The 27062-nt window shown below is 54.8% G+C and overlaps 1 protein-coding gene across 6 annotated transcripts; it reads right to left on the bottom strand.

The window, feature by feature from the left end:
- Nucleotides 1-11891: 11891 nt before the first annotated feature.
- TMEM39B (transmembrane protein 39B) lies at nt 11892-26605 on the bottom strand. 6 transcript variants are annotated; one of them, XM_062508830.1, is made up of 10 exons: nt 22011-22031; nt 21095-21200; nt 20363-20548; nt 17392-17611; nt 17064-17297; nt 16435-16589; nt 13734-14070; nt 13166-13353; nt 12508-12628; nt 11892-12294 (listed from the first exon to the last, which is right to left on the bottom strand). In XM_062508830.1, exons 3-10 carry the CDS (start codon nt 20488-20490, stop codon nt 12058-12060), a joined length of 1620 nt encoding a protein of 539 aa, XP_062364814.1. In that variant the 5' UTR covers nt 20491-20548; nt 21095-21200; nt 22011-22031; the 3' UTR covers nt 11892-12057. The 6 variants fall into 6 exon arrangements, with proteins under 6 accessions (XP_062364814.1, XP_062364816.1, XP_062364813.1 ...); XM_062508832.1 differs by lacking the exons at nt 21095-21200; nt 22011-22031 and adding an exon at nt 22167-26605; XM_062508829.1 differs by lacking the exon at nt 21095-21200 and having other exon boundaries at nt 22011-22047.
- Nucleotides 26606-27062: the final 457 nt, after the last annotated feature.

Here is a 27062-nt window from a genome sequence, read left to right as displayed (position 1 = left end):
CCCCAAGTCCCCAAGTCCTCGTTCCTCCCTGCATTCCCCCACTCCTTCCCGAGGAATTAAGGCAATTATTTATTCATGGACCCGGATCATCCTCTCGGGGATTTCATCCCGAGTTAAAGGGGCCCCAGCCAGGGTGAGCAACTGGGAATGAAAACAGAGGGATTTCCACATTGATTTATAAATAGCAAGGGAATTAACTAATTAGATCTCTCTGGGGAGAGAATTCCAGCAGGGAGAGTGTGGGGTTGATGGATGGTGAAGGCTTCTGCCACCACGGCAGTGATGGGGACAGCCCTTGGGGACAGCCCAGAGGTGTTTTAGGGTCTGGAGGCTGCCCCTGTGGGGTCTGGCCTTCCCAGGACATGGACACTCACCGTGTGCATCCCATGGGGATTCAGGGTGAGGGGGCCGAGCTTCCTCAGCTGCAGCAGGAAAATCCTCCATGCTGGGGGATTCCTGATGGGAACAAGGCCCTGCGGGAGGAACAGGGAATCTCACCTTCACCAGGCACAGCTCGTGGTACTGGATCAGTCCCGAGTGACCTCTGAGGTGCACCTGGGAAAAGCCTCCTGGACCAAGCAAGGTTCTCCAGGGAATTTCACAGGCCCCGGCACCAGCGTCCCCAAATCCTTCGTGCCCTGGGCAGGGCTCCAGCCCGGGAGGCTGTGGCAAGGAGCTGACTTCCCACAGAAACACATGAAAGGGCCCCTTCTTGTAGTTGCCAGAGCCCCGTCATTTTTGGTTGTGAAGATCCCATGGCAACCGGCGCCTTCTGCAACTGCACTCGCTATTTCTGGGCTCCCTTTTCCCCTCCTGTGGGATCATCCCGTGGGATCAGCCCTGCTCTCCCAGCCCTGGGCCTTTCCCAGCCCATCATCCCCTTCCCTGCTCCTGCTGAGGTGTTGAGAGTCACAGAGCAGGAAAAGAGAGAGGAATCTCCTCTGTGCCTTATCTTGGAGCCCATCTGCCCTTCCTTAGGGTCAGGAGTTGGGATATTTGCAAACAGAGCCCGGCCCTAAACTCAAACCCCTCCAGCTTCATCCTCAGGCTGGGCTGTGCAGCCCCAGGGTGACCGTGGGGACACTGGTGACATGTGAGGGTCCCCCCATGGACACGGTTTTGGTATTTTGGGGATCCGCACCCCCGCGTGGCATTTCCTAACCTGTAAATCCCTCCTGGCACAACAGGAACCCCCACAACGTCCTGTCCCGGGCATCCCACTCATCCCACACTCCTTATCTCCCGTATCCCGGCCTCGGGCTGCGTCCCGGGGCTGATAAAGGCCTCCCTGACCCTGAGCTGCCGGCTCGGGAGGTTTTTGAGAGCGGGACGGCTGCCAGAGGCTGCCCGGAGAAAACCGGGAATGCAGCATCCAGCCGGGAGCAGGGACGGGAGGGGACACAGCGGGCTCTGCTCCCCTGAGCTGGGCAGGGTCCCCCGGCCCGGGGCCGAGTGGGGACAGGTTCCAGATCATCCTTCCTCGCCGAGAGGGAAGTTTACAATGGAAACAAAAGCCAGGCTCGGTCCAAGTGGAGCTTTTCCCGTGCCGTTTCCTGGCTCCCGCACGCCACGGCCGGGGCGTTGGGGCAGGAGGGCTGTGTGTGATTTGGGATGCCAATATCCCACCCAACCCTGCCCTCTGGCAGTGGGGAACCATTCCCATCACTCCAGGCCTTTTCCCAAACCTCTCCAGCTCTCTGGAAGGGTCTCTGGAGCTTCCCCTTCCCCAGGAGGGCACCCCCAATTCTCCCAGCCCTTGGAGACCTCTTCTGGACTGGCCCCAGCAATTCCCACATCCTCCCTCTGTCCCAGGTGCGGCCTCACCTGAGCAGGGCCCACAGGGACATTCCCGGGGGGGGGCGGGGGGGAGGATGTCGATCCCACACATCCCTCGGCAGCAGGACACAACCTCCAACCCCATCCCAAAATCCCATCCCAAAATCCCATCTCATCCCATCTCATCCCATCTCATCCCATCTCATCCCATCTCATCCCATCCCATCCCATCCCATCCCATCCCATCCCATCCCATCCCATCCCATCCCATCCCATCCCATCTCATCCCATCCCATCCATCCCATCCCATCCCACCCCCCGAGAGCAGTGACCCCTCTGCCCGTGTCCCCAGCGCCGGTGGCCGGGACACGGGGCAGGGAAGCGGGGCCGGGACGCTCCGGAGCCCGCGGTGCCTCCCCCGGGAGCAGCGGGATGTGAGGGCCCCTTTCTCCCCGCAAGTCAATGTGGCTTTTTGTTGCGCTGCCGGGGCTGATACCGCCGAGCGGGGACAGACAATACGTGGCATTGTTCCCTTTCAGCAACATCTGACGGGCCCAGGCGAGGAGAAGAGGCCAGTGTGTGCCCGGGGTGAAGGGGGGAAGGGGCCGGCATGGACGGACAGACAGCAAGGGACACCCAAACCAGTCCTGCATGTCGGGATGGGCGGCACCGGAGGGATGCTGAGCGCCTGGGAGGTTGTAAAATCATCTCGGTTTGGGTTGGAAGGCAGCTTAAAGAGCATTGAGACGATGGGGGTGTTGTTTGCGGTACCCAAAGAGCGTGGAAAATCATCCCCGAGAGCCACGAACTTCCCGCCCCGCTTATCCTAATGGAATATTAATTATCAAACCTCATTAGGAACCTGCAAGTGGCAACACCACCGACGCTCCCGTTGTCGTTTCTCTCTCTCCCAGGTCCTGGCAGGGTTCCTGGGGTAGCTGAGGGTTCCTGAACCCCCGGGAAATCCGGGGAAAAAATCTCTCCCCTAAATCCCACGGGCTCAGTCCCTGCGAGGGAAGCAGAGCTCGGCGGGGGAATCCCGGCCGTGCCAGGGCTGTCTGCAAGTTTCCATCAGAAATCCCCTCCTTCCCTTTCTCCCGGGCCGGCCCTGGCCGGGATTGCTTCATCGCCAGCAGCAGAATTCCCCCCCCCGGGCTCTGAGCAAACCCGAAACTGTCCCCAGGGTCGCGGCTGCCGGGGCCCGGGTCCTCGGGGGTGGCTCCAGACAGCGACCGAGTTTTTTTTGGGGAGCGTTTTGCCCTGCCAGGCATTCCAGCCGTGCCCGGTGAGCTCCCACCCCCCTGCAGGGGGCACGGAGGGGTTCGGGACCCTCCAGAGTGAGGGGCTGCCCCCACCCCCCTCATTCCCGCACCATTCCAGGGTTGGGCGAGCGCGGGGGGGACCCCGCTGGAAGGAGCCCACCCGCTCTGGGAGGGGTCTCCATGGGGTTTTGGGGTCGGGAGGAGGGGGGGGGGGGGGACCGTCGGCGGTGTGGCCGGGTCTGGGGACAGCGGGACCCTCCCCGCCCCCACGGCTCGCTGGGATGCAGCGGCGGATGCAACTCGGGCAGACTTGCATGGCCGTAGCCATGGCAACGGCAGCGCGGGGGATGCGGGGGATGAGGGGGATGCGGGGGATGAGGGGGATGAGGGGGATGAGGGGGATGTGGGGGGATGCGGGGGATGAGGGGGATGCGGGGGATGAGGGGGATGAGGGGGATGTGGGGGGATGTGGGGGATGTGGGGGATGCGGGGGATGCGGGGAGGGACCGGGAGGGACCGGGGGAGCCGGAGCTGTAGCGCTGCCATCGCACCTGGGCTCACCCCACATCTGGATTTGCACACATCTGAGACCTGGCTTTTCCCAGGGCTGGATTCACCCCACATCTGGATTTCCCCAGCTCTGGGTTCGTCCCCCATCTGATTTTTTTTTTTTTTTTTTTTTTTTGGTTTTGCGTTCTCCCCACATCTGAGGTCACCCCACATCTGTCCCCTCCCAGCTCTGGGTTCGTTCCCCATCTGCCTTTCCCCAGGTCTGCCTCCACCCCACATTTACCTTCCCTCAGGCCCTGCCCTCACCCCACATCTGGCACCACCCCAAACCCGCCTTGACCCCTGTCCTGTGTCCCCCCAGGGTTCACCCCAGGGCCCGGGGATGCGCTCCCTCTCCCCGGGCTGCCGGTGCCGGTTCCGAGGGTGCAGCGCCCCGGGAGAAGCGGGCAGGGAGCGGGGGGAGCCCCGGGCGGGGGCCATAAAAGCCGCCGCTGTTTGCTTTGGTGCGGCCACGCTTTGGCTCCGCTTTAACTTTGAACCGCGGCCGTTTTTTCCTCTCCCTCCCCTCCTCCCCAGCGCTCTGAACCTCGGGGGTGCTGCTGCAGAGCCCCCCCCCCCCCAAAAAAAAAACACCAACACCACGGGGGGCTGCAGAGACCCCCCCCTCCCCCTCCCCAACCCGCTCCCTGTGCTGGGCTCATCCCTCTCCTTCCAGCCGCGCTGGGGACAGCGGTGGGGACACGGGGGACGCTCAGCAGCTGGGGGTGGCCGTGCCAGCCCGGTGCTGCCCACCTGCCCGCCCCGCCGGCCGGCCCTGCCCCCGCCCGCCAGCCCGGCTGCGTTTGGCAGCAAAGCAGCTCAGCTGGAGAAAAGCCTGCGGCTCTGGAGTGACCCACTAACCTTCTTCTCCTTAAAAATGCATGAAATGCAGGCAGCTGCCGCGGGGACTCGCACATGCAGCGGGGCTGGCGCACGGGAGGGGGCTCGGCTGGGCACGGGGAGGGAGGGAGGGAGGGAGGGGATGCGCTGCTCTGGCCGCCCGGATTTGGGGCGCTGGCGATGTTTGAATCGCGGGGCATGGCCGGGCTGGCACGGGGACTCTGGCACCAAGGTGTGGGAACGCCGTGGAGGAGCGAAACCCAGCTGGAATATCGGCAGGGAGCTGGCCCCGCTCTGCCTTTGGGGCCCAAGGACACCCCCCAAAGAGTCACCCCCGCTCCGCTCGGGGCCACGGGAGCGTCCCGCTGCTGCCACGGGTGGGTGGCAGGGTCCTCGCTGCCATCGCAGCCCTGACCTGGTTTCTCTGCAGCTCCTTTAATACCCCCGGAGCAGATGGCAGCGAGCCGGGGGGGGTGGGGGGGGGGACACCGGGGGCAGCGGGGGCACAGCCCCACCGGGGGACCCCGCGCTCCGAGCGCCCCCGTGTCCCTCCAGGGGTTAACAGCTCCTGTCGCATGCGGCTGATTTAATTTCGGTCTCGTTTGCATGGCTGATTGCGGCGGCAGCACCTCCGTGAAGACACGCCGCTATTTTTAGCTGCTCGGCGCTCCGGAGGAGCGGCCCCCGGGTGGTGTCCGACCCCAGCGCCCCCTCGGAGGGGGACAAACCCCCGCTGCCTTCGGTGGGAAGAGAGGGGGATTTGCAGGGTTAAAGTTTTGCCTTTGTTTCTGTGGTCGCAGCCCTGTGTGGAGTAGGAGAAACAACCCCAGGAACCAAGAGCAGCGCAAGCTGGAATGAGTAAACAACGGAGCTGCTCCATCCCTGCCGGAGAGGAGCTCATTCCTTGGCTGGGTCCATGTTTCCCATCCTTCTCCCTCCGAAATTCCCAGCCTGGCCACCGCGTGCTGCTGTCACCCAAAACAACCTCAGAAAGAGGGAGGGAATCACAGCGCGGGGGTTTCCGAGGAGTTTTGGAAATCCCTGGGGCTTCCTCCGGGGTCTCAGCCCTGACTCACGGGGCAGGGAAGGCGAGGAAGGGCTGGGAGCACCCCAGGGAGCTCCGCTGTCCTGCCCTGACACCTTCTGCTCCACACGCGTCCCCCCAGCCCGGCCCTGCGCTCCCCAGCGCCAGCCAGGTGGCAGAGCCCTCAGCGTCCCCACTCCCCCCACTCCCGGCTAATTAACATAAATGGACACTGACTAATTAGCCGTGCCGCCTCATTAGAGCCCGGATGCCGCATTCCTGGGAACAGCAGGCAGCCGAGCCCTGGCTATCAACGCCTGGTGGCCCCGTTCCACCCCGTGCCAGGCACGGCCAGCCCTGTCCTACCCCAGCGGGAACGTCCCCACCGCTGTCCCCACCTCTGTCCCCACCGCTGTCCCCACCGCTGTCCCCACCGCTGTCCCCACCGCTGTCCCCGTCCCACGGCCCTTTGTGAGGCTGCCAGCAGCGATAACGAGATTGGTTCCTAATCCACTTATTCCTGGCTGGAGCAGAGGGCCGGCAGCCTGTCCCCAACACCCCCGGGACACTGAACCCTCCGGGCCCCGGGGGGAAAAACCTCGCTGAGCTCTGCCCGGGGCAGGGAAGGATGGCCAGGAAGGGGTGGTGAAACACACGGAAAACCCACGGAGGGTTGGACCCTCGGGGGAAGGTGACACCATCAGCGGCGCGGCCTTGGGGAGCAGCAGGATGAGCAAATCTTGCATCAGCCTGGAAGGGAGATAAGGAGCCCGGCCCAGCCCTCACCCGGAGCCGGGAGGGAGCGGCGGGCGGAGGATGCTTGAGGCAGCGGAGTGCAGGGGAAGGTCACCCCATCGCGGTGACACCCGGCTCGGCGGGAGGAAGGAAAAGGAAATTTTTCACTTCGCTGTTCGCTCAGGGCTGCCTGGGAAGCGGGGGCCCCGCACAGATCCCGTCCTGCCACTCCCCGCCCGCTGACACCGGGCTGAGTCACGGCCCCGCACGCCCGACCGGTTTTGGGGGGACACCCTCGGGATCAGCGTGGGAATGTCCTGCCCTCGGCAGCACCCTCGAGCCGGGAGGAGCCCCGAGAGTCTCAGCTCCCCAAAAACCACGCGCAGAGCGGGGGTTTGGATGCTCCTGGGAAGCTCCCGCTCGTTCCCAGCGCCCTGCGCGCCGTCCCCGCCGCCCTGAGCGGGGCGTTATAAACCAGGTCAGCGGCAGATCCCCAAAAGTGAGATTGGAATCGGGAACTGCCGCTCCCTGGGGCGAGCCCCGGGGCAGATCTGCTCCGGTCGATCTTTCCCCGCTGAACTGGGAGGAAGCCGCGGGTGGAACGGGGACCCCAGGGACCCCCCGGCAGCAGCGTCGGGGACAGGTCCCACGTGGAGCTTTGGGGACCGGAGGCTCCAGGGTGCTGGGACAGCGGCTGGGGACACGCGTGGAGGCCAGGTCCCCCCGTGTGGAACTCGGGAAGGAGCCCCGGGGAGGATGGATGGTGCTGGAAAAGCCGGGAATGCTGAACGCGCAGGAAGCGGGGCCGAGGCAGGAAGGCAGCCCCGGCTCCTGGCACGGTGGGAAAGAGGAGGAAGAGCGAAGGAAAGGCTCGAGGCCACCGCGGTGGCGGCGGGAGGAAGCCAGGCCGGGCCGGGAGCTGTCCCGGTGCACGTTGTCCCCGCGGGGAGGGGACGGGACACGGCTGCAGGTCCTGGCGTGCCCCGTGTCAGCCACGCCTCGGGACTCGCAGCTTTGGGAGTTCCCAAAGCAGGGAACAGGACCCTCGGGACATCCCTTTGGTGGCCGTGCAGGTGGCGCTGCCACTCACAGGGTACCTGGCTGGGTTCTGACCCAACCAGAATCCCCAGGGGTGCGGGGTGGGTTTGGGGTTTTTGGATTCCTTTGCAGTTCTGGGAGGGATTTTGGGGCCCAGCCTGGGATGGGGCCACGGCCACCACAGAGCCTGACACCCACGTGGAAGGTGGGTGACATTCCTGGCACTGCCCCCCTCCTCTCCAGAACTTTTGGGAGATGTCCCAACACTCTCCAGAGCCTCCATTTGCCACCTTCCAATCCTCAAACACCTCCAGGTCAGATCACCGGGAATATTCAGCTCAAACCGCGGTGGGGTTCGTGTCCCCCATTCCGGGGATGTCACCTCGGTGTCCCCCAGCCCGGAGCCGCCGTCCTTCCTCCAGCGGGAGCGGAGCTGTTAAATATTTATAGCGGCTACCGGGGGGGATGGGGGGGGGGGGAGGGGGGGAAACGGCAGCGGAAAAGGAGCGGGGATCACGGGCGGGAGGATCCATCTGGTCCCGGAGCTCGGAGTCGCCATCTGGTCCCCGCGAGCCCGGGGTGCTGCAGGCGCTGTCCCCGCTCCCCTGCACGAGGGCCACCAGCGTGGTGGCCTCAGGTGATGGCAGAGGCTGGGGGGGATGCTCGGGGTCCTTGCTCCATCTCCTGGGTGCCCATCGCGCGTTTGTTTGAATGAGGAAATGAGGACGTGTGTGTGATTGTTAATGAGATGGGTGTATATTAATTGTAATTACGGTAGGACGCGGCCTGCCCCGGTTTTGGCCAGGTGAGCCCTTGTGGCCAGCCCGGCTCAGTTCAGCATCTCTAAAATTTGGGTGTCCCAAAGAGACCCTGCGGCTCCCGGGCTGGGGGAGAGCAGGACCCGGGGGGTGCTCAGGGGTCCCCCAACCCGGGATATCTCTCGCTGGGATATTTATTTTTTCCCTTCCTGATGTGTTTTTTCCCCCCTCTTAATCTCACCCCAAACCTGCTGCGGTGTGAGGTGACAGTGAGCAAATGAATCTTTAATTGACCAGTTGGGGGCTTTGGCTTTATTAATGTAAAAAATAAATTATTAGGGAGGAAAGAAAGGTGTCAGTCTCTGGGTACAGGGTGTCACAGCTCAGGAGGGATCACCTTTGGCTTTGGGGGATGCTCCTGTCCTTTCCCACTGTCCTGTCCACATCAGGAACTGCTGGATCCTGGATTTGGCAGGGAAGCAGCCAGGGATGCGCGGGGGGTTTGGGATGGATGAGGACAAGCTGGGAAGTGTCTGACAGGTCCCCAGTTAGGGGGCTGAGCTGCAGGATCACCCAGGAACCAGGGATCGGTCAATCCAGGATCACCCGGGAACCCGGGATCGAACAATCCAGGATCACCCGGATCCATCAATCCAGGATCACCCAGGAACCCGGGATCGGATAATCCAGGATCACCCAGGAACCCGGGATCCATCAATCCCTCATCTGTGCCGAGCTGGGCTGGGACCAGGCTGCTTGGAGGTCCCAGGAACTGGGATAAAAGTGGAAGACGCGGCCTCCCAGGAATGCTGGGACGGGCTTTTAGGGGAAAACAACCCTTTCCCATCAGCTGCATCCGCTGGGAAGCGGGAGGGGATTCCCGGCGGGCAGAAGGAGGGTGAAGTTTTCCCATTTTGGGTGTGCGCAGGGAGGCCCCAGCCCGGGCAGTGCAGAGCCCACGGAGGGAATTTCGACCGGGAATTTTGCTCCAGCGTGGCCGCTGTCCCGGGGTTCTGCGTTCAGGATGTGACCTGGCAGGTGTGAGCTCCGTGTCCCCGCTGCCCTCAGGCCGGGGGACCCCAGGTTGGGGTGGGATTGGCCGTAATTCCTGCACTTTGATGTCATCGCCTCCTCCCGAGGGATCCTCGTTACCTGCGGCAAACCTGACCCCGGCATCTGGCTGCTTAATCCCGGGATTAGCGGGCATGGGGAGCGCGGCAGATGGAGCCCGGCCAGCCCGGGACCCCCGGGGGATGCGTCCCGGGACCCCCGGGCACACCAAAGCAGCTGAATCCCGAGCGGAGCCACCTCCGCGGTGCTCCCAGGGGAATTCCCACCGGGATCTCCCCCGGGACGTCGCCCCTGCCCTGGGAAAGCCCCGGTTGAAGGGAAATGAAACGTGTCACCGCTCCCAGCAGTGACAGCTCTTCCCAGCTGCGGGAACAGCGTTTCTGGGAAAGCCAAGATTCCTTCTTCTCGCCCCCGAAATATCCGCAGCGGTCTCAGGGTGGGAAAAAGGGAAGGAGAGGAGGAAATGGCTGCGTGTCTCCATCCTGTCCCTCTCCCAAAAAATCCATCTCCCTCATTCTCGAGGTCCCGGCCAGGCAGAAGGGAATTGGGGAGGTGCCTCCAGGGCTGTGCCGGGGGTCTCTGCTCCCCAATTCCCAGCCAGGCCCCCCCGTCCTGTGGTCGAGCGCCCCAAGGCTGCGTGCTAACGCCAGGGTCCCCGCTCAATGGGAGGAAGGAAATCCTCATCCTCGGGAAAGGCTGGACACGGCCGTTTCCTCCCGCCGTGCCGGGGAGGGGGCCGGGGCCCTGACATCCCCCCCGGCCCATCCCGGCTGGAAAACCCGGCCGGACACCGGGATCGGTGCTGGTGGGGTCACACGGGAAACAGGGACAGGCTGGGGGGGGGCTGCTCTGTGCCCCCCAAACCCGCTGGATCTTCCGGGGAGGGGCTCGGGGGGGTCCCGCAGCCGCCTCAAGCAGCGGAGCCCCTCCGTGTCCCCGGGAACGGGGGGTCCCAGCTCCGTGCCGGTGCCGGTGCCGGTGAGGGAAGGCACAGTCCCGCGGGTTTGGCCGTGTTTGGCTCCCTTCCAGCCTTCGCAATTCCCGCTGCTCCTTCCTCTTCCTCGCCCTTCGCCCCGCTGACGGCAGCGCTGAGGAGCGGCGGCGGCTTCGCCCCGGTGGCCTCTGGTCCTGCCGCGTCCCCGCCGCCGGTCTGTGTCCCCCCGCTGTCCCTCTGTGTCTCCCCGCTGTCCCTCTGAGTGTCCCCGCTGTCCCTCGGGGCTCTGCTGGGCACCGACTCCCCCTTTCCCCTCCCCGGTGCCACGGACGGTGCTGCTGCCGCTCCCGGTCCTGTCCCGGTCCCGGTCCCGGTCCCGGTCCTGATCCCACTTTCGGTCCTTCAATCATTCCGCCGGGCTGGTCGGGGCTGAATCGGGAGCGGCGTCGGAAGCGGGACCGGGATCAGAAATGGGATGGGAATCGGGACCGGGACCGATACCTGAATCGGGATAGGGACGGGGATCGGGATGGGGATGGGGGTCAGGATCGGTACCAGGACCGGGATCGGTGTCAGGACCGGGATCGGTGTCAGGACCGGGATCGGTACCAGGACCGGGATCGGTGTCAGAACCAGGACCGGGATCGGTTCCAGGACCGGGATCGGTGTCAGGACCGGGATCGGTGTCAGGACCGGGATCGGTGTCAGGACCAGGACCGGGATCGGTACCAGGACCGGGATCGGTGTCAGGACCGGGATCGGTGTCAGAACCAGGACCGGGATCGGTGTCAGGACCGGGATCGGTACCAGGACCGGGATCGGTGTCAGAACCAGGACCGGGATCGGTACCAGGACCGGGATCGGTGTCAGGACTGGGATCGGTACCAGGACCGGGATCGGTTCCAGGACCGGGATCGGTGTCAGGACCGGGATCGGTGTCAGAACCAGGACCGGGATCGGTGTCAGGACCGGGATCGGTACCAGGACCGGGATCGGTACCAGGACCGGGATCGGTGTCAGGACCGGGATCGGTACCAGGACCGGGATCGGTTCCAGGACCGGGATCGGTACCAGGACCGGGATCGGTGTCAGAACCAGGACCGGGATCGGTGTCAGGACCGGGATCGGTTCCAGGACCGGGATCGGTACCAGGACCGGGATCGGTTCCAGGACCGGGATCGGTACCAGGACCGGGATCGGTGTCAGAACCAGGACCGGGATCGGTACCAGGACCGGGATCGGTTCCAGGACCGCGCGCACCGGGCGCCCCCTGGCGGCCGCTTGGCGCTGCCGAACAAAGGCCGGACCCGGGACAACCCCGGGACCTCCGGAACCCTTTTTGGGACCCCCCCCCCGGACCCCCTTTAGGACCCCCGGGACCCTCCCGCGGGCAGGAGGAGCTCGGAGCCCCCGCAGGCACCGCACGGACGCTGCTCCGAGCAGCGGGGACGGCCCCGCGAGCACCGGGCCGGGCACTCGGGGATGCGCTGAGTCCCTTCCTCTTCCTCCTCCTCCTCCTCCTCCTCTTCCTCCTCCGAACCCCGGGTAAAGGAGCAAAGGGGAGCGGCTGGGGCTCCCCCAAACCCCCTCCCCACATCCACTGCAGTCCCCTCAAACCAGGGCTTGCAGCGTTTGGGGCTCAGCAATTTGAAAATAAAACATTTTAGAGAAATAACGTCACCTTTCCCTACACAGAGCATGGAGAGGGGGCTCCTGGGGACCCCCAAAAAGACAGGAGGAGGGTTCACCCCCTCCTGAAGGAAGCTTTAACACCCCTGTAACTCTCACCTTCCTCCTCCATCCACCCCTGTCAAACCTCAGCACCAATAAAAACCCCCTCCTCACACCCAAACCTTTTGGTGGAGGTGGATCCAAAACAACAAACACAACCAAACAACTTGTTGGGAGTAAAAAAATATGTTTCTTTTTTTTTCTTTTTCCTTTTAATTACATCAGTTATCAAAGAAAACGACAACAACAAAAAAAAAGCAGTAACAAAAATACAAAGCTCTGAGGGTTTCTCGTTTTTGTTTGTTCTGTAATAGGCTGAGAGCATCAGTGCAAATTGTTTTAATTTAACTTCTGCTCTGAGTCCCTGCTGGCTGCATAGGAGTAGGCTTTGCCCAGCACCAGGCGGTCCCGCAGCAGCTTGAAGAAGGCGTAGTAGTTGCTGAAGAGGATCAGAGCCAGAGAGATGGTCTGGTGCCACTTCTCTGAGGAAATCAGTGAGTAGAGCTGGTAGAAGATGACAGCCCCTTCCAGCAGGATCAGGATGTTGAGGATTCGCAGTGGTTTGCTGAAAAAGAACTGTGAGAGAGCAGGGTGAGGCAAAGGGCGGGAGGGGAAACCTTTGGGTGAGCGGGGATAATTTGGGCTCTGGATGGAGTCACCCTCATGGTACCAGGGCTGAGACACTGCCTGACCCCCAGCAACTCCCCCAGCCTGAGCACTGACCCCCAGCTCCACCACCAGGAGGTCACCAGGACCACGAGCCCTGCCAGGAAGGACAGGGGAGCTTACGTGGAATCGGAAGTGTGAGACGTCCGAGGGCACGGCCACGTTGTAGTGGCCCACGGCCTTGTAGACGTTCTTGCTGTGCTTCACCAGCACCCCCTGAGGCCACATGCACTCCTCAGTCCACCTGCAGGGAAGCAGAGACTCCTTAATATCACTTTAGGCAACCAGAGATTCCTTAATCCCACCTGCAGGGAACAGGAGAATCCTTAATCCCACCTGCAGGGAACCAGAGATTCCTGAAGGCAACCACAGATTCCTTAATATCACTTTAGGCAACCAGAGATTCCTTAATCCCACCTGCAGGGAACCAGAGATTCCTTAATCCCACCTGCAGGGAATCAGAGATTCCTTAATCCCTCCTGCATGGGGCACTGGGCTTTGCTGCCTCCCCAGCAGCAGTGAGGAGTACAGGAATTCTGCTCCCACTTTGGAATTGTCACCATGGCAGTGACAAACTGCAGGCAGCTGTGGCCAGGAGCAGAGGGAACCTTGCCAAAAATGAGCTCTGCTTGGCAGGGGACAGTGCCCAGAGTGTCTGTGCTGCTGGATGTGTCACACAACAACCCCGCTCTCACTTTTCTCTGCTTTACTTTAAGGCTGAGCTGCCCACCCACCCAAAAAAGGAAAACTCCAGCACTAGAGCCAGGTGAGAATTCCTTACTGATGCTGCAGCACGTTGGAGCAGAGGGCTGGATCCACCTTCTGCCAGCAGCCCAGGTGTGCTGCAGCCTTGTGCAGCAGGTCACAGTAGCGTGCAGGGAGCAGGTACTGCATGAGGATCACCGAGGTGCTGATGGAAACCAGCAGGAAGAGCTCACAGGACCAGCGTTTGTCGTAGTACTGAGTGTTCTGGGAAGGGACAGGAAGGTGTGACAGTGTTGGGACACTGTGGGACACGTTTGGACAGCCTCACCTGCCCAAGGAATCACAACACAAAGCGCTCAGGCAAGGCAGGTAAAAGCAGGGCTCTGCACGGAGCTGTTGATCCTGCCTGGAAAGGAAGCACCCATAGGGGATGAAGGATGGAGAATTCCTGCAAAATATTTGTGCCATCATCATCATCATCATCATCACCAAAACCAGGGAGGCTGCTCCTGGAGCAGCAGCCCCTCAGGGGACAGGAACAGCCTCACCCTTGAGGTCCATTAACCACCACTCAGACATTCAGAATTCCGTGACAAAGTCAGGACCGTCCTCCCTCATGGTGCCACCTCCCAGCCAGGCCTCACCTTGACAAACCACACAGGCACGAAGGCCACGTAGTAGGCACTGAGCATGGAGCTCACCAGCACCTCCTTCATGCGCCAGTTGAAATCCATCTTCAGGAATTCCACCTCGCTGCGGATGAGGTCCGGGGACAGGCAGCAGGCGTGGCTGGGCATGGTCTCCATGCCGTACATCTGCCTCGTGTGCTGCTTCCAGGTCTCCTTCAGCACTGTCAGGTAGTCCCTGCCCCGGGCTGTCACCTCCCCCGTGTCCCTGGGGCCGATGTTGGTCACCTGGGTGAAGAGCCCTGCTTTCCTGAAGTCACAGTTCAGCTGGAGGAAGGGGATGTACATCCCGAACCTGGAAAAGCACAGCTCTCAGGAGCTGCATCCCACTCCAAATTTCCCTGTGGGGTTCTCAGCTGGAAAAGTTCGAGGCTGGGATAGTGGAAGGTGTCCCTGGCACTGCTTTAAGGTTCCTCTCCCCAAACCAAACCAGTCCGGGATTCCACGATTCCAAAAAGAGCTCTGAGCTCAAAGACAGGCAGCAAATCCCTGTGGATGTTTCCTGCTGCAAAAAATCCCTGTGGATGTTTCCTGCTGCAGCAAATCCCTGTGGATGTTTCCAGCTGCAAAAAATCCCCGTGGATGTTTCCTGCTGCAAAAAATCCCTGTGGATGTTTCCTGCTACAAAAAATCCCTGTGGATGTTTCCTGCTACAACAAATCCCTGTGGATGTTTCCTGCTGCAAAAAATCCCTGTGGATGTTTCCTGCTACAACAAATCCCTGTGGATGTTTCCTGCTGCAAAAAATCCCTGTGGATGTTTCCAGCTGCAAAAAATCCCTGTGGATGTTTCCTGCTGCAACAAATCCCTGTGGATGTTTCCTCCTCCATCTACCAGGGGAGGAGGGAGCTATTTCCACCCCAAATATTTCCTTTTTGATAGTTACCAAAAAAGCAGGAGCTGTTTGAATCCCTCCACCTGGCACAGGAGCTCAGGTACAAAGGGAAAACAAAGCCCTGAGCTCTGTGAAAAACCACACAGCCCCTTTTGAGCAGCAGTAATGAGTAATAATTAGTGCTCCCATCAAGCTGAAACAGGGCTCAGTGTCACAGATGTGTCCTGCCACCAGGGAATGTGACATGGAAGGAGGGAGAGGTGCAGGGAAAACTCCGTGTCCACGGGCAGGGACACCTTCCACAAACCCAGGCTGCTCCAAGCCTTGGAGATTTCCAGCTCAGGACCCCACAGGGCTGCAGTTCAAGAGATTTTGGGTGGATCCCCAAGCCCTGACTCTGATTTATTGGGAAACACCAAAAATCGCACTAAAAATGGCCCCAAAAAGTCATAAAATCTGCACTGAAACACCCCAAACCTGTCACAATTCCAAGGATTCATGGGGAAAAATATTGGGAAAGAACTCCTAAAAAAATCCATACTAAAATATTAAAAAAAAAAATCCCTAAAAATCCCCCAAGAAAGGCCTAAAATTGGTCACTGAACACCCCAAACCTGCCACAATTCCAAGGATTCATGGGGAAAAATATTGGGAAAGAACTCCAAAAAAATCCATACTAAAATATTAAAAAAAAAAAAAAATCCCTAAAAATCCCCCAAGAAAGGCTTAAAATTGGTCACCGGACACCCAAAATCTGCACTGAAACACCCTAAACCTGCCAAAATTCCAAGGATTTCTGGGGAAAATATTGGGGAAAATCCAGAAAAAAAAATCAGCCTAAAAAACCCAAGAAGTCCCTAAACATTTGCACTAAGAAAGGCAAAAATGTCCCAAAAAATGCACTAAAAATGGCCCTAAAAGTCCTAAAATCTGCACTGAAACACCCTAAATATGCCAAAATGCCAAAGATTTCTGGGGAAAATATTGGGAAAGAACTCCTAAAAAATCCATGCCAAAATATTAAAAAAAAAAAAAATTCCTAAAAATCCCCCAAGAAAGGCCTAAAATTGGTCACTGAACACCCCAAACCTGCCACAATTCCAAGGATTCATGGGGAAAAATATTGGGAAAGAACTCCAAAAAAATCCATACTAAAATATTAAAAAAAAAAAAAAATCCCTAAAAATCCCCCAAGAAAGGCTTAAAATTGGTCACCGGACACCCAAAATCTGCACTGAAACACCCTAAACCTGCCAAAATTCCAAGGATTTCTGGGGAAAATATTGGGGAAAATCCAGAAAAAAAAATCAGCCTAAAAAACCCAAGAAGTCCCTAAACATTTGCACTAAGAAAGGCAAAAATGTCCCAAAAAATGCACTAAAAATGGCCCTAAAAGTCCTAAAATCTGCACTGAAACACCCTAAATATGCCAAAATGCCAAAGATTTCTGGGGAAAATATTGGGAAAGAACTCCTAAAAAATCCATGCCAAAATATTAAAAAAAAAAAAAATTCCTAAAAATCCCCCAAGAAAGGCCTAAAATTGGTCACTGAACACCCCAAACCTGCCACAATTCCAAGGATTCATGGGGAAAAATATTGGGAAAGAACTCCAAAAAAATCCATACTAAAATATTAAAAAAAAAAAAAAATCCCTAAAAATCCCCCAAGAAAGGCTTAAAATTGGTCACCGGACACCCAAAATCTGCACTGAAACACCCTAAACCTGCCAAAATTCCAAGGATTTCTGGGGAAAATATGGGAAAAAAAATTCACATTAAATACCCAAAACAACCCCAAGAAGTCCTAAAATCAGGATACTCACGGGTAGCAGAGGAACAGGAGGTTGAGGAATGAGTAGGTCCTGAAGAGGTGGATGATGGAGCGACACAAACTCCAGCCCGTGCCCGTGAGCACGGCGAAACGAGTGAGCACCAGGAAGATGGAACGTGGCAGGGACACTTTGCCACTCTGGGAAGCCTGTGGGATACAGGAGAGAGTTGGGAATTCCGTCCTCTTTTAAGGAGAAAAGTCAGTGTGTAAAATCAGAGTTAGGAAGGAAGCGGCAGGGACAAGGTGGAATCAGGATAGGGAGGTTTTCTGGGGAATTTGGGCTTTTCAGAATCTTTGGGATCTGGGGGGTTGTTGTTCCTCAGGAGGGTTTTTAGTTAAGCACAGTGTTCTGGTACTGCTCATCACGGGGTGCTTCCACAGGGAGAATTCCTGGGGAAAGCTGGAGTGGTGGAGGGGATCACGGGCACCACAGTGTGGCTGAGACAGAAATTCAGAGAGGCAGAGGAGGACACAGAGCTCCGAGGAGCTCTGGAAATTGGAAATTCTGGGATTCTGACTTGGGAACACCACAGAGGTCTTTAGGGAATGATGGAGGAGTCTGGAATGGCAAAAGGGATGCAGAGTTTCAGGGATCTCCTGGGAGGACAGCTCTGACTTTACCTCCTTGACCACAGCACCGATGAGGCGCCGTGCCAGGACGATGGTTGTCACTGTTAGCACGTTGAAGTCGATGAGGTGGAAGTTCTGTGGGGACAAAACCAAAATTATTCTGTTTCCATCAGCGGCAGGAAACCACACTGAGCACAGAAAGTCCCCCGAATTATTCTCTTCTCTCTTCCAAGACAATGCCAAGCAGGCAGCCAGAGCCCAAAAACAGGAGTGCCAGGAACAATCCTGAAGGGTCAGATGAAGTTTTTAATCAAACACTTATCTCCAAAAAATGACCAAGCAGACAGCCTGGGAGCTGCAGCTGCCCTTTGGTGCTTACCAGGGAGGTGTGAGAAGGAGGGTGGGAGGGTGGGTACCACCACACTGTCTTGTAGATGTTGATGTAGTGCACGAAGAGGGCGACGAGGTGGCAGAAGAAGAGCTGCAGCTCGAACAGGACGCTCCTCTCCACGGGCAGCTCGGGGATCTTGCAGTGCCTCAGGGGAACGACTGTCTGAGCTGCCAGAGGGGGGCTGGACAGGCCTGTCCCTGAGCCACTCCTGCCACGAGAAGCAAAGGGTTAACAGGGTGACGCCTCTTTGCTGTCCCGCCCGGGTGTGCAGTTGTTAGTTTTGTGTTAAGGGTTATTGGTGAAGATAAAGCAATATTTCCAGCTTTCAAGGGCAGTCTCTTCAAATCTCAGGCCCTGAGCATAAAAGGATGGAACTTCATGATTTGAGGCTGTTAACTGGACAGCTGATTTCTGTCTGCAAATGGACTAAAACCTACAGAAGTGTGAGATCTGGTGACCAAGCTCTCTTTTGATTCCATCTTGGAGCTATCCAGGCACTGGATAAATAAATACCAATAAATATCCATTTTATTCCTCTTAACTCTGTCTAGCCTCTGTTCCAGGGGAATGTCCTCCAGCTCCCCCCCCTACAGGTCTGGGATTGACTGGGAAACTCGAGCTATCAGTGGTTGGCACAAATCACAAATTTCAGGCAGATGTGAGCAGGGATTTTTGCCCACACAAAGCAATATTTGGAGCCACGACATTTGATATTAAAACCCAGGGTTGTGCTGTGCTACTCAGCGGCTCTCTTAATTAATTGGAAGCTTTCAGAGCTCAAGTTGGTGTTTACATATTGAAGAGTGCTTGAACATGAAAGGCACAGCAATTACACACAAAGTCCCAGTTCATTCTTCACCTGCTGTTCACCTGAGGAGGAAAAACGAGTTTAGCCAGAGGTGCCTCTTGCTGTGTGAGCACGCACACGATCCCAGACTGATCCTCTGGCTCAAGGGGAATTAACAGCTCCCAGATTGAGCTGCAATCTCTAATTAACAACAGGAAAAGGAATCTTGGGTGTGGGGGAAATGAAATCCCAGCTGTGGAGCGTGGCTGTGGATCCAGGGGAGATGGAGAACCTAAAATAAAACCTGAGGTGCCTAAGCTGTCCCTCTAGAATGCCCAGATTGCCAAACTCATGGTGGCCCAGATCCCCAGGTTTTCCCCTCACTCCTGGCTTTATTTTGGGTTCTCCATCTCCCCTGGATCCACAGCCACGCTCCACAGCTGGGATTTCATTTGGGGATTTACAGGGGCACTTGGTGCTCTCTGCAGTTCCTTTGAGACCCCCCCACACCCAAGATTCCTTTTCCTGGAAAATGCCCAGATTGCCAAACTCATGGTGGTTCAGATCCTCAGGATTGATCAATCACGGAATCACAGAATGTTTTGGGAAGGGACATCAGTGATCATCCAGGCCATGGGCAGGGACACTTGCCCTGCCCCAGGTGGCTCCAATCCCATCCAACCCAGGCTTGGACACTTCCAGGGATGCAGCAGCCACAGCTTCTCTGGGAATTCCATTCCAGCCCCTCCCCACCCTCCCAGGGGTGGATTTCTCCCTAAAATCCCACCCGGCACTGGGAAAGCATTCCCTGTGTCCTGTCACTTCCCAGCCTTGCACAGAGCAGAGCTCTGGATCTGTGCATTCCCTGCCTGGGATAAGGCTCTGGATGTGGCATTTTCCCAGGAATGTGGATTTGCTCCACCTCCTGTGGCCTTGAAATTATTTGTCTGGATAACTGTACCCCTAAAAATTCCTGGCTCAGGGCCCTCAGCTGAGGCAGGCTGAAGATTTTCTTTGAAACATTTACTTTCTCTGAACATTCCTTTATTTCCTTTGCAGGGTAAATAAAGAACCTCTTGTTTATGCTGTTGTTGTTCCTTGGCTTCTCCCTCCTCCTCCTCCTCCTCATCTTCCTCCTCCTCAGTGAGAATCCAGCTGATCCTAAAAAATCCCCACAGAGCCACATCACCTGAGCTAAACCCTGCCTGACACCAACTTCAGGGCACTGAAGTTTTTGATATTGGAGTATTTTTTTTTTATAAACTTATCTCTACTTTAATTTCTCATTCTGTGGTCACTGAAGGATTCTGAACTCTCCTGAAGAGTCTCAGGGACACCCATCCCAATTCCAAGGGGTGGTGTGGACAGATCAGGATGTAGGAAAAGGGGAGTTAGCAAGGAAGTGATGTGGGAATGGTTTCCCAGTCCCAGAGTGCTGGATTTGCTGGGAGATTGGGAAAAAATTCCTCCTGGAATTCTGAGGGTGGGGAGGAGCTGGGAAGGAATTCCCAGAGAAGCTGTGGATGCCCCTGCATCCCTGGAAGTGCCCAAGGGCTGGGATGGGGTTGGAACAGCCTGGGATAAGGGAAGGTGGGGGGGAAATGGGATGAGCTTTGAGGTCAGGGAATGGCATGAGGTTTAAAATCAGGGAATGGGATGAGGTTTAAAATCAGGGATGAGGTTTAAGATCAGGGAATGGGATGAGGTTTAAGATCAGGGAATGGGATGAGGTTTAAGATCAGGGAACGGGATGAGGTTTAAGATCAGGGAATGGCATGAGGTTTAAGATCTGGGATGAGGTTTAAGATCAGGGAATGAGATGAGGTTTAAGATCAGGGAATGGGATGAGGTTTAAAATCAGGGAATGGGATGAGGTTTAAGATCAGGGAATGAGATGAGGTTTAAAATCAGGGATGAGGTTTAAGATCAGGGAACGGGATGAGGTTTAAGATCAGGGAATGGGATGAGGTTTAAGATCAGGGAATGAGATGAGGTTTAAAATCAGGGATGAGGTTTAAGATCAGGGAATGAGATGAGGTTTAAGATCAGGGATGAGGTTTAAGATCAGGGAACGGGATGAGGTTTAAGATCAGGGAACGGGACACGCTCCAAGCTCCTCCCCAGCCATCCCACCCCAGGGCAGAGGTGTCCCCAGGTGGCCCTGGGCTGTACCTGGTCCGGGAGCGCACGCCTGTGACCGAGGAGCCCGAGGAGTGCCCGGAGGCTCCGGTGGCTCCGGGCTCACACAGGGGGTTCCTGCAGTAGGAAGTTCTGTTGGGACCCCGGCGTCCCCCGGCCATTCCTGGCACTCTGGGGGATTCCTGGCTGCTCACTGCAGGCTGGGCTGGGCCCTCACCACTGCAGGGAGACATGGAGCATGCATTAATGAGCATTTCTTAATTCCAGGCCTACCCTTCACCACCCCACCTCTCCAGGTTAATTCAAATTTCTCCACTTATTCTTTTTCCCACATTTCTCCAATGTCACGGATGCAACCCCCAGCCTTGCTGAGGTGCTGGGAACTCATCACTTTACAAGGAATTCCACCTGCACCCCTGTGGTGTGATCCTTGTTTTTAAGACTCAAGAGACGCTCGATAGTTGGCCCCAAGAATCCAGAAATTTGGGATATTTTGGTATCATTTTGCGTTGGAATCGAAGGTTACAGCTTTTAAAAATTATTATTTTATTCTTGGCTCTTTAAGATGGGAAAAATACAACAGAGTTTTAGGGTGTTTTTGTTTTATGCTCTGATGGCACTGAGGTCAATGGGGTCAGCCCAAATTCAGCTTTTCCCGTGCTTTTTTTTTTGCCACACAAAAAAACTCATCCCAAGGTTTTTCAAGCTTTCTTTGGATCCTGTTAACCTCAGGAGAATCCACACAAGTGATAAAAAAAACCTCACTTCCAAGTGAAATCTGAGCTTCGGGAGGAACTCGGGGCAGATCAATGACTGCACGTTCCTTTTCCTGCTGGATCACTTCCAGCTTGCACCGCTTTGAAATTTGCATCTGGAGCAACAAAAATACGCGCTGAAGGTTTCGAAACTGATCTCAAAGGAGTTTTAAAGTCGATGCTGAGCTCGGGGGTTCTCCAAAAACCCCGTCCTAGAGTTGGGTCTTGAGGGAGCTGCTTTTTTGGGGATGGTTTTTGGGAACTGCTGGAGCTCTGGGAGCTCCAAGGAGGCTCTGAAGGAGCAGTGGAAGCTGTGAGAGCACAGACCGAGGGATATTTGGGATTCAGAGAGGTGCAGGAAAGAGCCACGAAAACTCCAGGAGGAAAACTGGAAATGTAGGGGCACGGTGTGGGCTGTAAAGGGAAATCTGGAGGTAAAATTTGGGGTAAAAGGAGCTCTGGGGGAGCAAGCGGGGGCTATGAAAAAGAAACGTGGGAGCACAAGTGGGAGCTGCAGGACAACACCGCGGGAGCCGTGAGAGAGAAATTCGGGGGCACAAGTGAGGCTGCACAAAAGCTGAGAGGGCCCGGGAGGTCCGGCCAGGGCTGCAGGGAGACCCCTCGGGAGCTTTGAAAACCCAACCGGGGCACCGTGGAAAGCTCCGGGGGCGCTCCCTGAGCTCTCCCCGAGGCCGAAGGGCTCTGAGGGGCTCTGAGGGGCGCGGAGGCTCCGGGGCGAGGCCGCGCCGCGGGAGCCGCCGCCCCCCCCTCACCGCGGTGAGGCGGAGCGAACCGCGGGGCTCTCCCGCGTCCCGCCCGCCTCCCGAGCCGCTTCCCCGCGGCTGCCGGGCGGGTTCCCCCCCCCCCCGTTCTCGTTCCTCCCGTTCCCCTCCCGGTCGCGCTGCCCCGGGCCCGGCTCCCCTCACCCATCGCCGGCCGCCGCTCCGCCTGCACCGTGCACAATATGGCGGGCGGGGCGCGACGGCGGCCGGCGCTGGACAAGATACTGAGGGGCGCGAACGCGTACGGAGCCACGCCCCTAAAGCGTGACCACGCCCTTCGGCCACGCCCAGCCGTGTCACCTCCCGGTGTCACCTCCCGGTGTCACCTCCCGGTGTCGCCTCCCGGTGTCGCCTCCCGTGCGAACGGGGGAAAGGACGGCAGCCGGCGTGGCTCGGTGGGTTGTTGTTGAAGGGAGCGAATAATCCCCGGTGTGTGCGCGGCTCCAGGCTCCTCCGAGGTGCGATTCACCTGCCGCGGTTTCGCTGGCGTTTGTTTATTCCCAGGTTTTATTTGTTTTATTGTTGTTTGCTCGGTTTTATGTAGGGGTTGATGCTTCAGCACAGATGGTTACACAAAGATCAGAGCCAGCCCTGCCTGGGCTGGAGGATAAAGTGGCCCTGGAGTGAATGGATTTAAACTTTGCTTCTTTTCTGGTTTTTTTTTTTTTTTTTTTTTTTTTTTGGGGTTCTTTTTGGTCGTCGCAGGGAGGTTTGGAGTGGCCGTCCCCGGAGGTGTCCAAGGAATGAATGCTGGGGATGGGTCACACATCTCGGAGGGCTTTTCCAACCTAAATTGATTCTGGAATTGTGCAAAACCATCAAAAGTCAGGGGTGGCCAGACACCTGATATTTAAGAGAATCCTCTAAAGGTACCAGGATATCCCTAAAAAACACGGTCAGGCTAAAAAAATAAATCTATCTGGAAAGTGATGGACGAACTTTTTTTTTTTGGTCGTGCCTAGTTCCAAATTCAGTGGTAAAACAGTTTAAATTTCAGTTTTCCAGCTGGAGATCCAAGGGAGTTCCCGGGATCCAAGGGAAGCTCTGGTGTTCTCCAACACTCCCAAAAAATCCTGGCAGATGATTCCCATTTTCCAATCATAGCAAACAGTGTTTGAACTGATCCTCCAAGCAGCTCTGGAATTCATCCTTCTTGGCAAAAAGAGGAAAAAAGGAGCGTGGAAAAACATTGCCATGAAAAACATAGGGGAAGGCTGGAGTGAGCAGCACGGCTCCGTGCTCACACCGGGAGGAGGGGAAAAAATAATAAAAAAAAAAGGAATAAAATAACATTTCCATCCCAAATGGGAGCATCCCTGGGCACTGCCCGAGCTGCAGAATTCCTCCCCCTCGCTGCTCACGTCTCATCCCAGGTGCTGGAGGTTGATCCATGCAGAAATTCCCATTTTTCCTCCCCTGCTGGAGCATTCCCTGCTCTCCTCCCTCCTTCCTCCAGGCTGCTGGAATCACCCTGATCCCGAGTTTCCTTTGGGAGAGCAGCAGGAGGGGTTAAGGAAGTAAAAATAATAATAATAATAATAATAATAATAATAATAATAATAATAATAATAAAGCACATTTCCAGCTGTTTTTCTTGGCTCTGCTCGTGGCAGATGTTCTCATAAAGAATAATTCAGATTTGTTTTATAAATCTGGACAGGGAATCCAGCTGTGCTCTCCAAACTCGGCTTTTCCACGATGGAATTTTGGAAGGATGCATTGAGGTAAAAGATCAAAAACCATTGTGTTTTCAGTGAGGCTGAGAGAGAGAGAGAGGGGGAAAAAAAAAAAATCCCAGGAAAGTTGTGAAATTCCCATCCCTGAAGTGTTCCTGGAGCGTTGGAGCAATCTGGGATGGTGGAAGGTGGCCCTGGATTGGGACTGGAGCAGATTTAAGGTCCCTCCCACCCCAAAGCATTCCCTGAATCCATGATTCCATAGGGGAAAAAAAAAAACCAAAAACCCAAAACAAAACAAAAAGAAAACAAAACAAAAAAAAAAACCCCTCAGAGCCACTCGCTTTATTGAAAACAATCCAAACAGAAAATGGAAAGCAGGGGGAAGGAACGGGGCAGGGGATGAGGGAAAAATGAAGTTGTTTTTTTTTTTTTTTTTCCAGGAAAAGCTGCTGGGGATACCTCTGGAATTGCAGCTGGGGAAGTTTTCCTGGGATTCTGTCCCCAGTAAGGACAAATTGCAGCTCCAGGGCTGAGGTTTCACTCCCCAGGGCTGCTCTGGAGCCTGAAGTTGTTCCCTCTCAGGGAAGGTGGGAATTGCCAAGGATGTTCCCAGAGCCCAATTCCTCCTGACAAAACCTGCATTTTGTTGGGAAACACTTCCAGAGAGGAGATGATGTGAACACAGCCAAGAACAACCAAGGGCTTTTCTGTGCTTTTTAAATCCCCAAATCCTACAAATCACAACATGTGGATGAACCCTTTAGGGGAAAAACAGGGAAGAGGAAAAATAAAACATCCCTGGCACTCGGGAGCAGAATTCCAGCAGGAATCTGGAAGGTTCTGCAGGAATCTCTGAGGAATCTCCCAAATCCCTGCATCAAAAATTAGAATGTCTGGCTAATTAGAGCATCTCACACGCTGAGGGGTTGGGGTTTTTTTTTTTTGGTTGTTATTTTTTTTTTTTTTTGGGGATTTCAAACGAGCTTTGGAAGATTCCAGGCTTTAAAATTGACCTGGAGAAGGAGGGAAGGAGGGATGGGAGGTGCCTGATCCAGGGAATTTTTGTCAAACCTTCCCAGTTATTCCAATAAATTCACTTTTTTTTTTTTATCCCATGCTGCCACAACATCCCATCCTTCCCACAAAGCTGGGTTATTCCATTTGGGAATAAACTTCATATCCTAAGAGATGACCTCTAGCAAATCTTTTTTTTCTTTTTGTTGTTGTTATTTTTTTTTTTTTTTTTTTGGGATTTCAAACGAGCTTTGGAAAATTCCAGGCTTTAAAATTGACCTGGAGAAGGAGGGAAGGAGGGATGGGAGGTGCCTGATCCAGGGAATTTTTGTCAAAACCCTCTCAGTTATTCCAATAAATTCACTTTTTTTATTTTATTTTTTTTTTTTAATCCCGTGCTGCCACAACATCCCATCCTTCCCACAAAGCTGGGTTATTCCATTTGGGAATAAACTTCATATCCTAAGAGATGACCTCTAGCAAATCTTTTTTTTCTTTTTGTTGTTGTTTTTTTTTTTTTTTTTTTTTTTTTTGGGATTTCAAACGAGCTTTGGAAAATTCCAGGCTTTAAAATTGACCTGGAGAAGGAGGGAAGGAGGGATGGGAGGTGCCTGATCCAGGGAATTTTTGTCAAACCTTCCCAGTTATTCCAATAAATTCACTTTTTTTTTTTTTTATCCCATGCTGCCACAACATCCCATCCTTCCCACAAAGCTGGGTTATTCCATTTGGGAATAAACTTCATATCCTAAGAGATGACCTCTAGCAAATCTTTTTTTTTTTTTTTTTTCCCCCCTCCCGGATGTAAAAGCTGGTGCCTGTTAGGAGAAAAATGGGGGGGAAAAAAAAAATAAATAAAAAATTGCTGCACAGTCACAGAAATCGATATCCCAATTCCACTGGAAATGAAGATGGATCCAGGTATTTTATCATCTCCCTCCTGGCACGATGCAATTTTCAGGAATTTTTAGGAACTCCCTGCTGCAGCATTTCCCCAAAAAAAAATAAAAAAAAAAAAAAATAAAAAATAAAATTGGTTTTTCCCCTGTTCCTGGTGCTGCTGAGGTAAGAGGGGCTCGTTTGGGAGATTTAGAATTCCCTGTAAAATCAGATTTCTCCTTTTATATCCCGTGCTCAGCTCGGATTTGGGCTCTTCCAGCATTTCAGGGGTGGATTCCTTTGTTGATTTTTATTTGTGGGGCTCACATTTTTCCATGGAGTTCAGGGCTTGAGGGGAAGAATTTTCCCAAAAAAATCCTGTGAGGTGTCATCACCCCCCCCCCCCCAAAACCATCTCCAACCATTCAGCAAAAGTGATTTTAATTTTTTTTTATTATTTTTATTTCTTTATTTATTTATTTATATTTTTTTTAAGGGAAAAATCTCCTCTGTTCCATCCCTGGAAGTGTCCCAGGAGAAATTTGGGATAAGGGAAGGAATCCCTGCCCATGGGGAACGGGGTGAGATTTAAGGCTGTCCCCAAATAATTCATTTTTTTTTTTGTTTTTTTTGTTTTTTTGATCCTAAATCATTTTGGGATTCTGAAATGCATCCCGGGATCACTGAGGGAAGATTCCCAGAATAACAAATCCCAAATCTTGGGAAACACAGAAGCTTTAAGGCCTCTCTCTGTGATTCCATTAAAAAAAAAAAAAAATAAAAATAAAATCCAACACTCACAAATCCCTGGTATTTGGACTCTCAAGGAGTGGATTTCATCCCCCCAAAAAAAAATCCCAACCACCCCCCACCCAAAAAAAAAAAAAACAAAAAAAATCCCCCCCAAAAAATTCCCAAAAACCTCACTCAGGAATCTCCTCCACGATTTGACCTCAGCAGAGCAGCAGATTCTTCTTATTTTTTTTAAAAAAAAAAAAATAAAAAATTGGAATTTAGCAGCTCAGATGGTGCCACCCCCACGTTGGGAACTCAAGGGATTGTTAAAAAAAAATAAAATAAAAAAAAAAAAATTAAAAAAATCCCCCCAAAACTCACCCAGCTCCTGCTGCCCCTTCCTCCTCCTCCTCCTCCTCCTCCTCCTCCTCCTCCTCCTCCTCCTCCTCACGGCCCCAAATTCCTGCAAATTAAAGGAAAAAAAAAAAATAAAAAATAAAAAAAAAAAAAAAAAGTGAGGATCCTCAATGGAAACAGAGATTAAAAAAAAAAAATTAAAAAAAAAAACAAACAAAGGAAAAGGAAGAAAAAAAATAAAATATAAAAAGATTCCTGCATGCAATTCCACATGAAGGAAAACATGCAAGAAATACTGGGGGGGGTTAAAAATTGAGATTTTTCCAACAACTCAGCACAATTTGGGTCAGTTTGGGGTTTTTTTTTTTGTTTTATTGCATCGGATTCATGTTCATTTTACATCTTTTTTCTCCTTTAAAATCCAGGATATTTAAAGATTCCTTTATTTATTTATTTTATTTTATTTTTTTTTTTTGGCCCACATTCCATCCCAGTGCATCTGCCCAGGGCACGTTATTAAAAAAATTCGAAT

This window comes from Cinclus cinclus, chromosome 26 (assembly GCF_963662255.1).
Source record: "Cinclus cinclus chromosome 26, bCinCin1.1, whole genome shotgun sequence".
In the NCBI taxonomy this organism is placed as follows: Eukaryota; Metazoa; Chordata; class Aves; order Passeriformes; family Cinclidae; genus Cinclus; species Cinclus cinclus.
Note: the sequence above shows the minus strand (reverse complement) of the source record. Positions and strands in the feature narration are given on the sequence as shown.

What these genes read in the sequence shown, in the direction of transcription:
- TMEM39B (XM_062508828.1), bottom strand. Translation starts at nt 20,583, where the DNA reads ATGCTCATTAATGCATGCTCCATGTCTCCCTGCAGTGGTGAGGGCCCA. An exon ending in TCGGTGCTGTGGTCAAGGAG is followed by an intron (nt 16,590 to 17,063) that starts GTAAAGTCAGAG and finishes TGTATCCCACAG; the next exon opens with GCTTCCCAGAGTGGCAAAGT. An exon ending in TCCAACGTGCTGCAGCATCA is followed by an intron (nt 12,629 to 13,165) that starts GTAAGGAATTCT and finishes GCTTCCCTGCAG; the next exon opens with GTGGACTGAGGAGTGCATGT.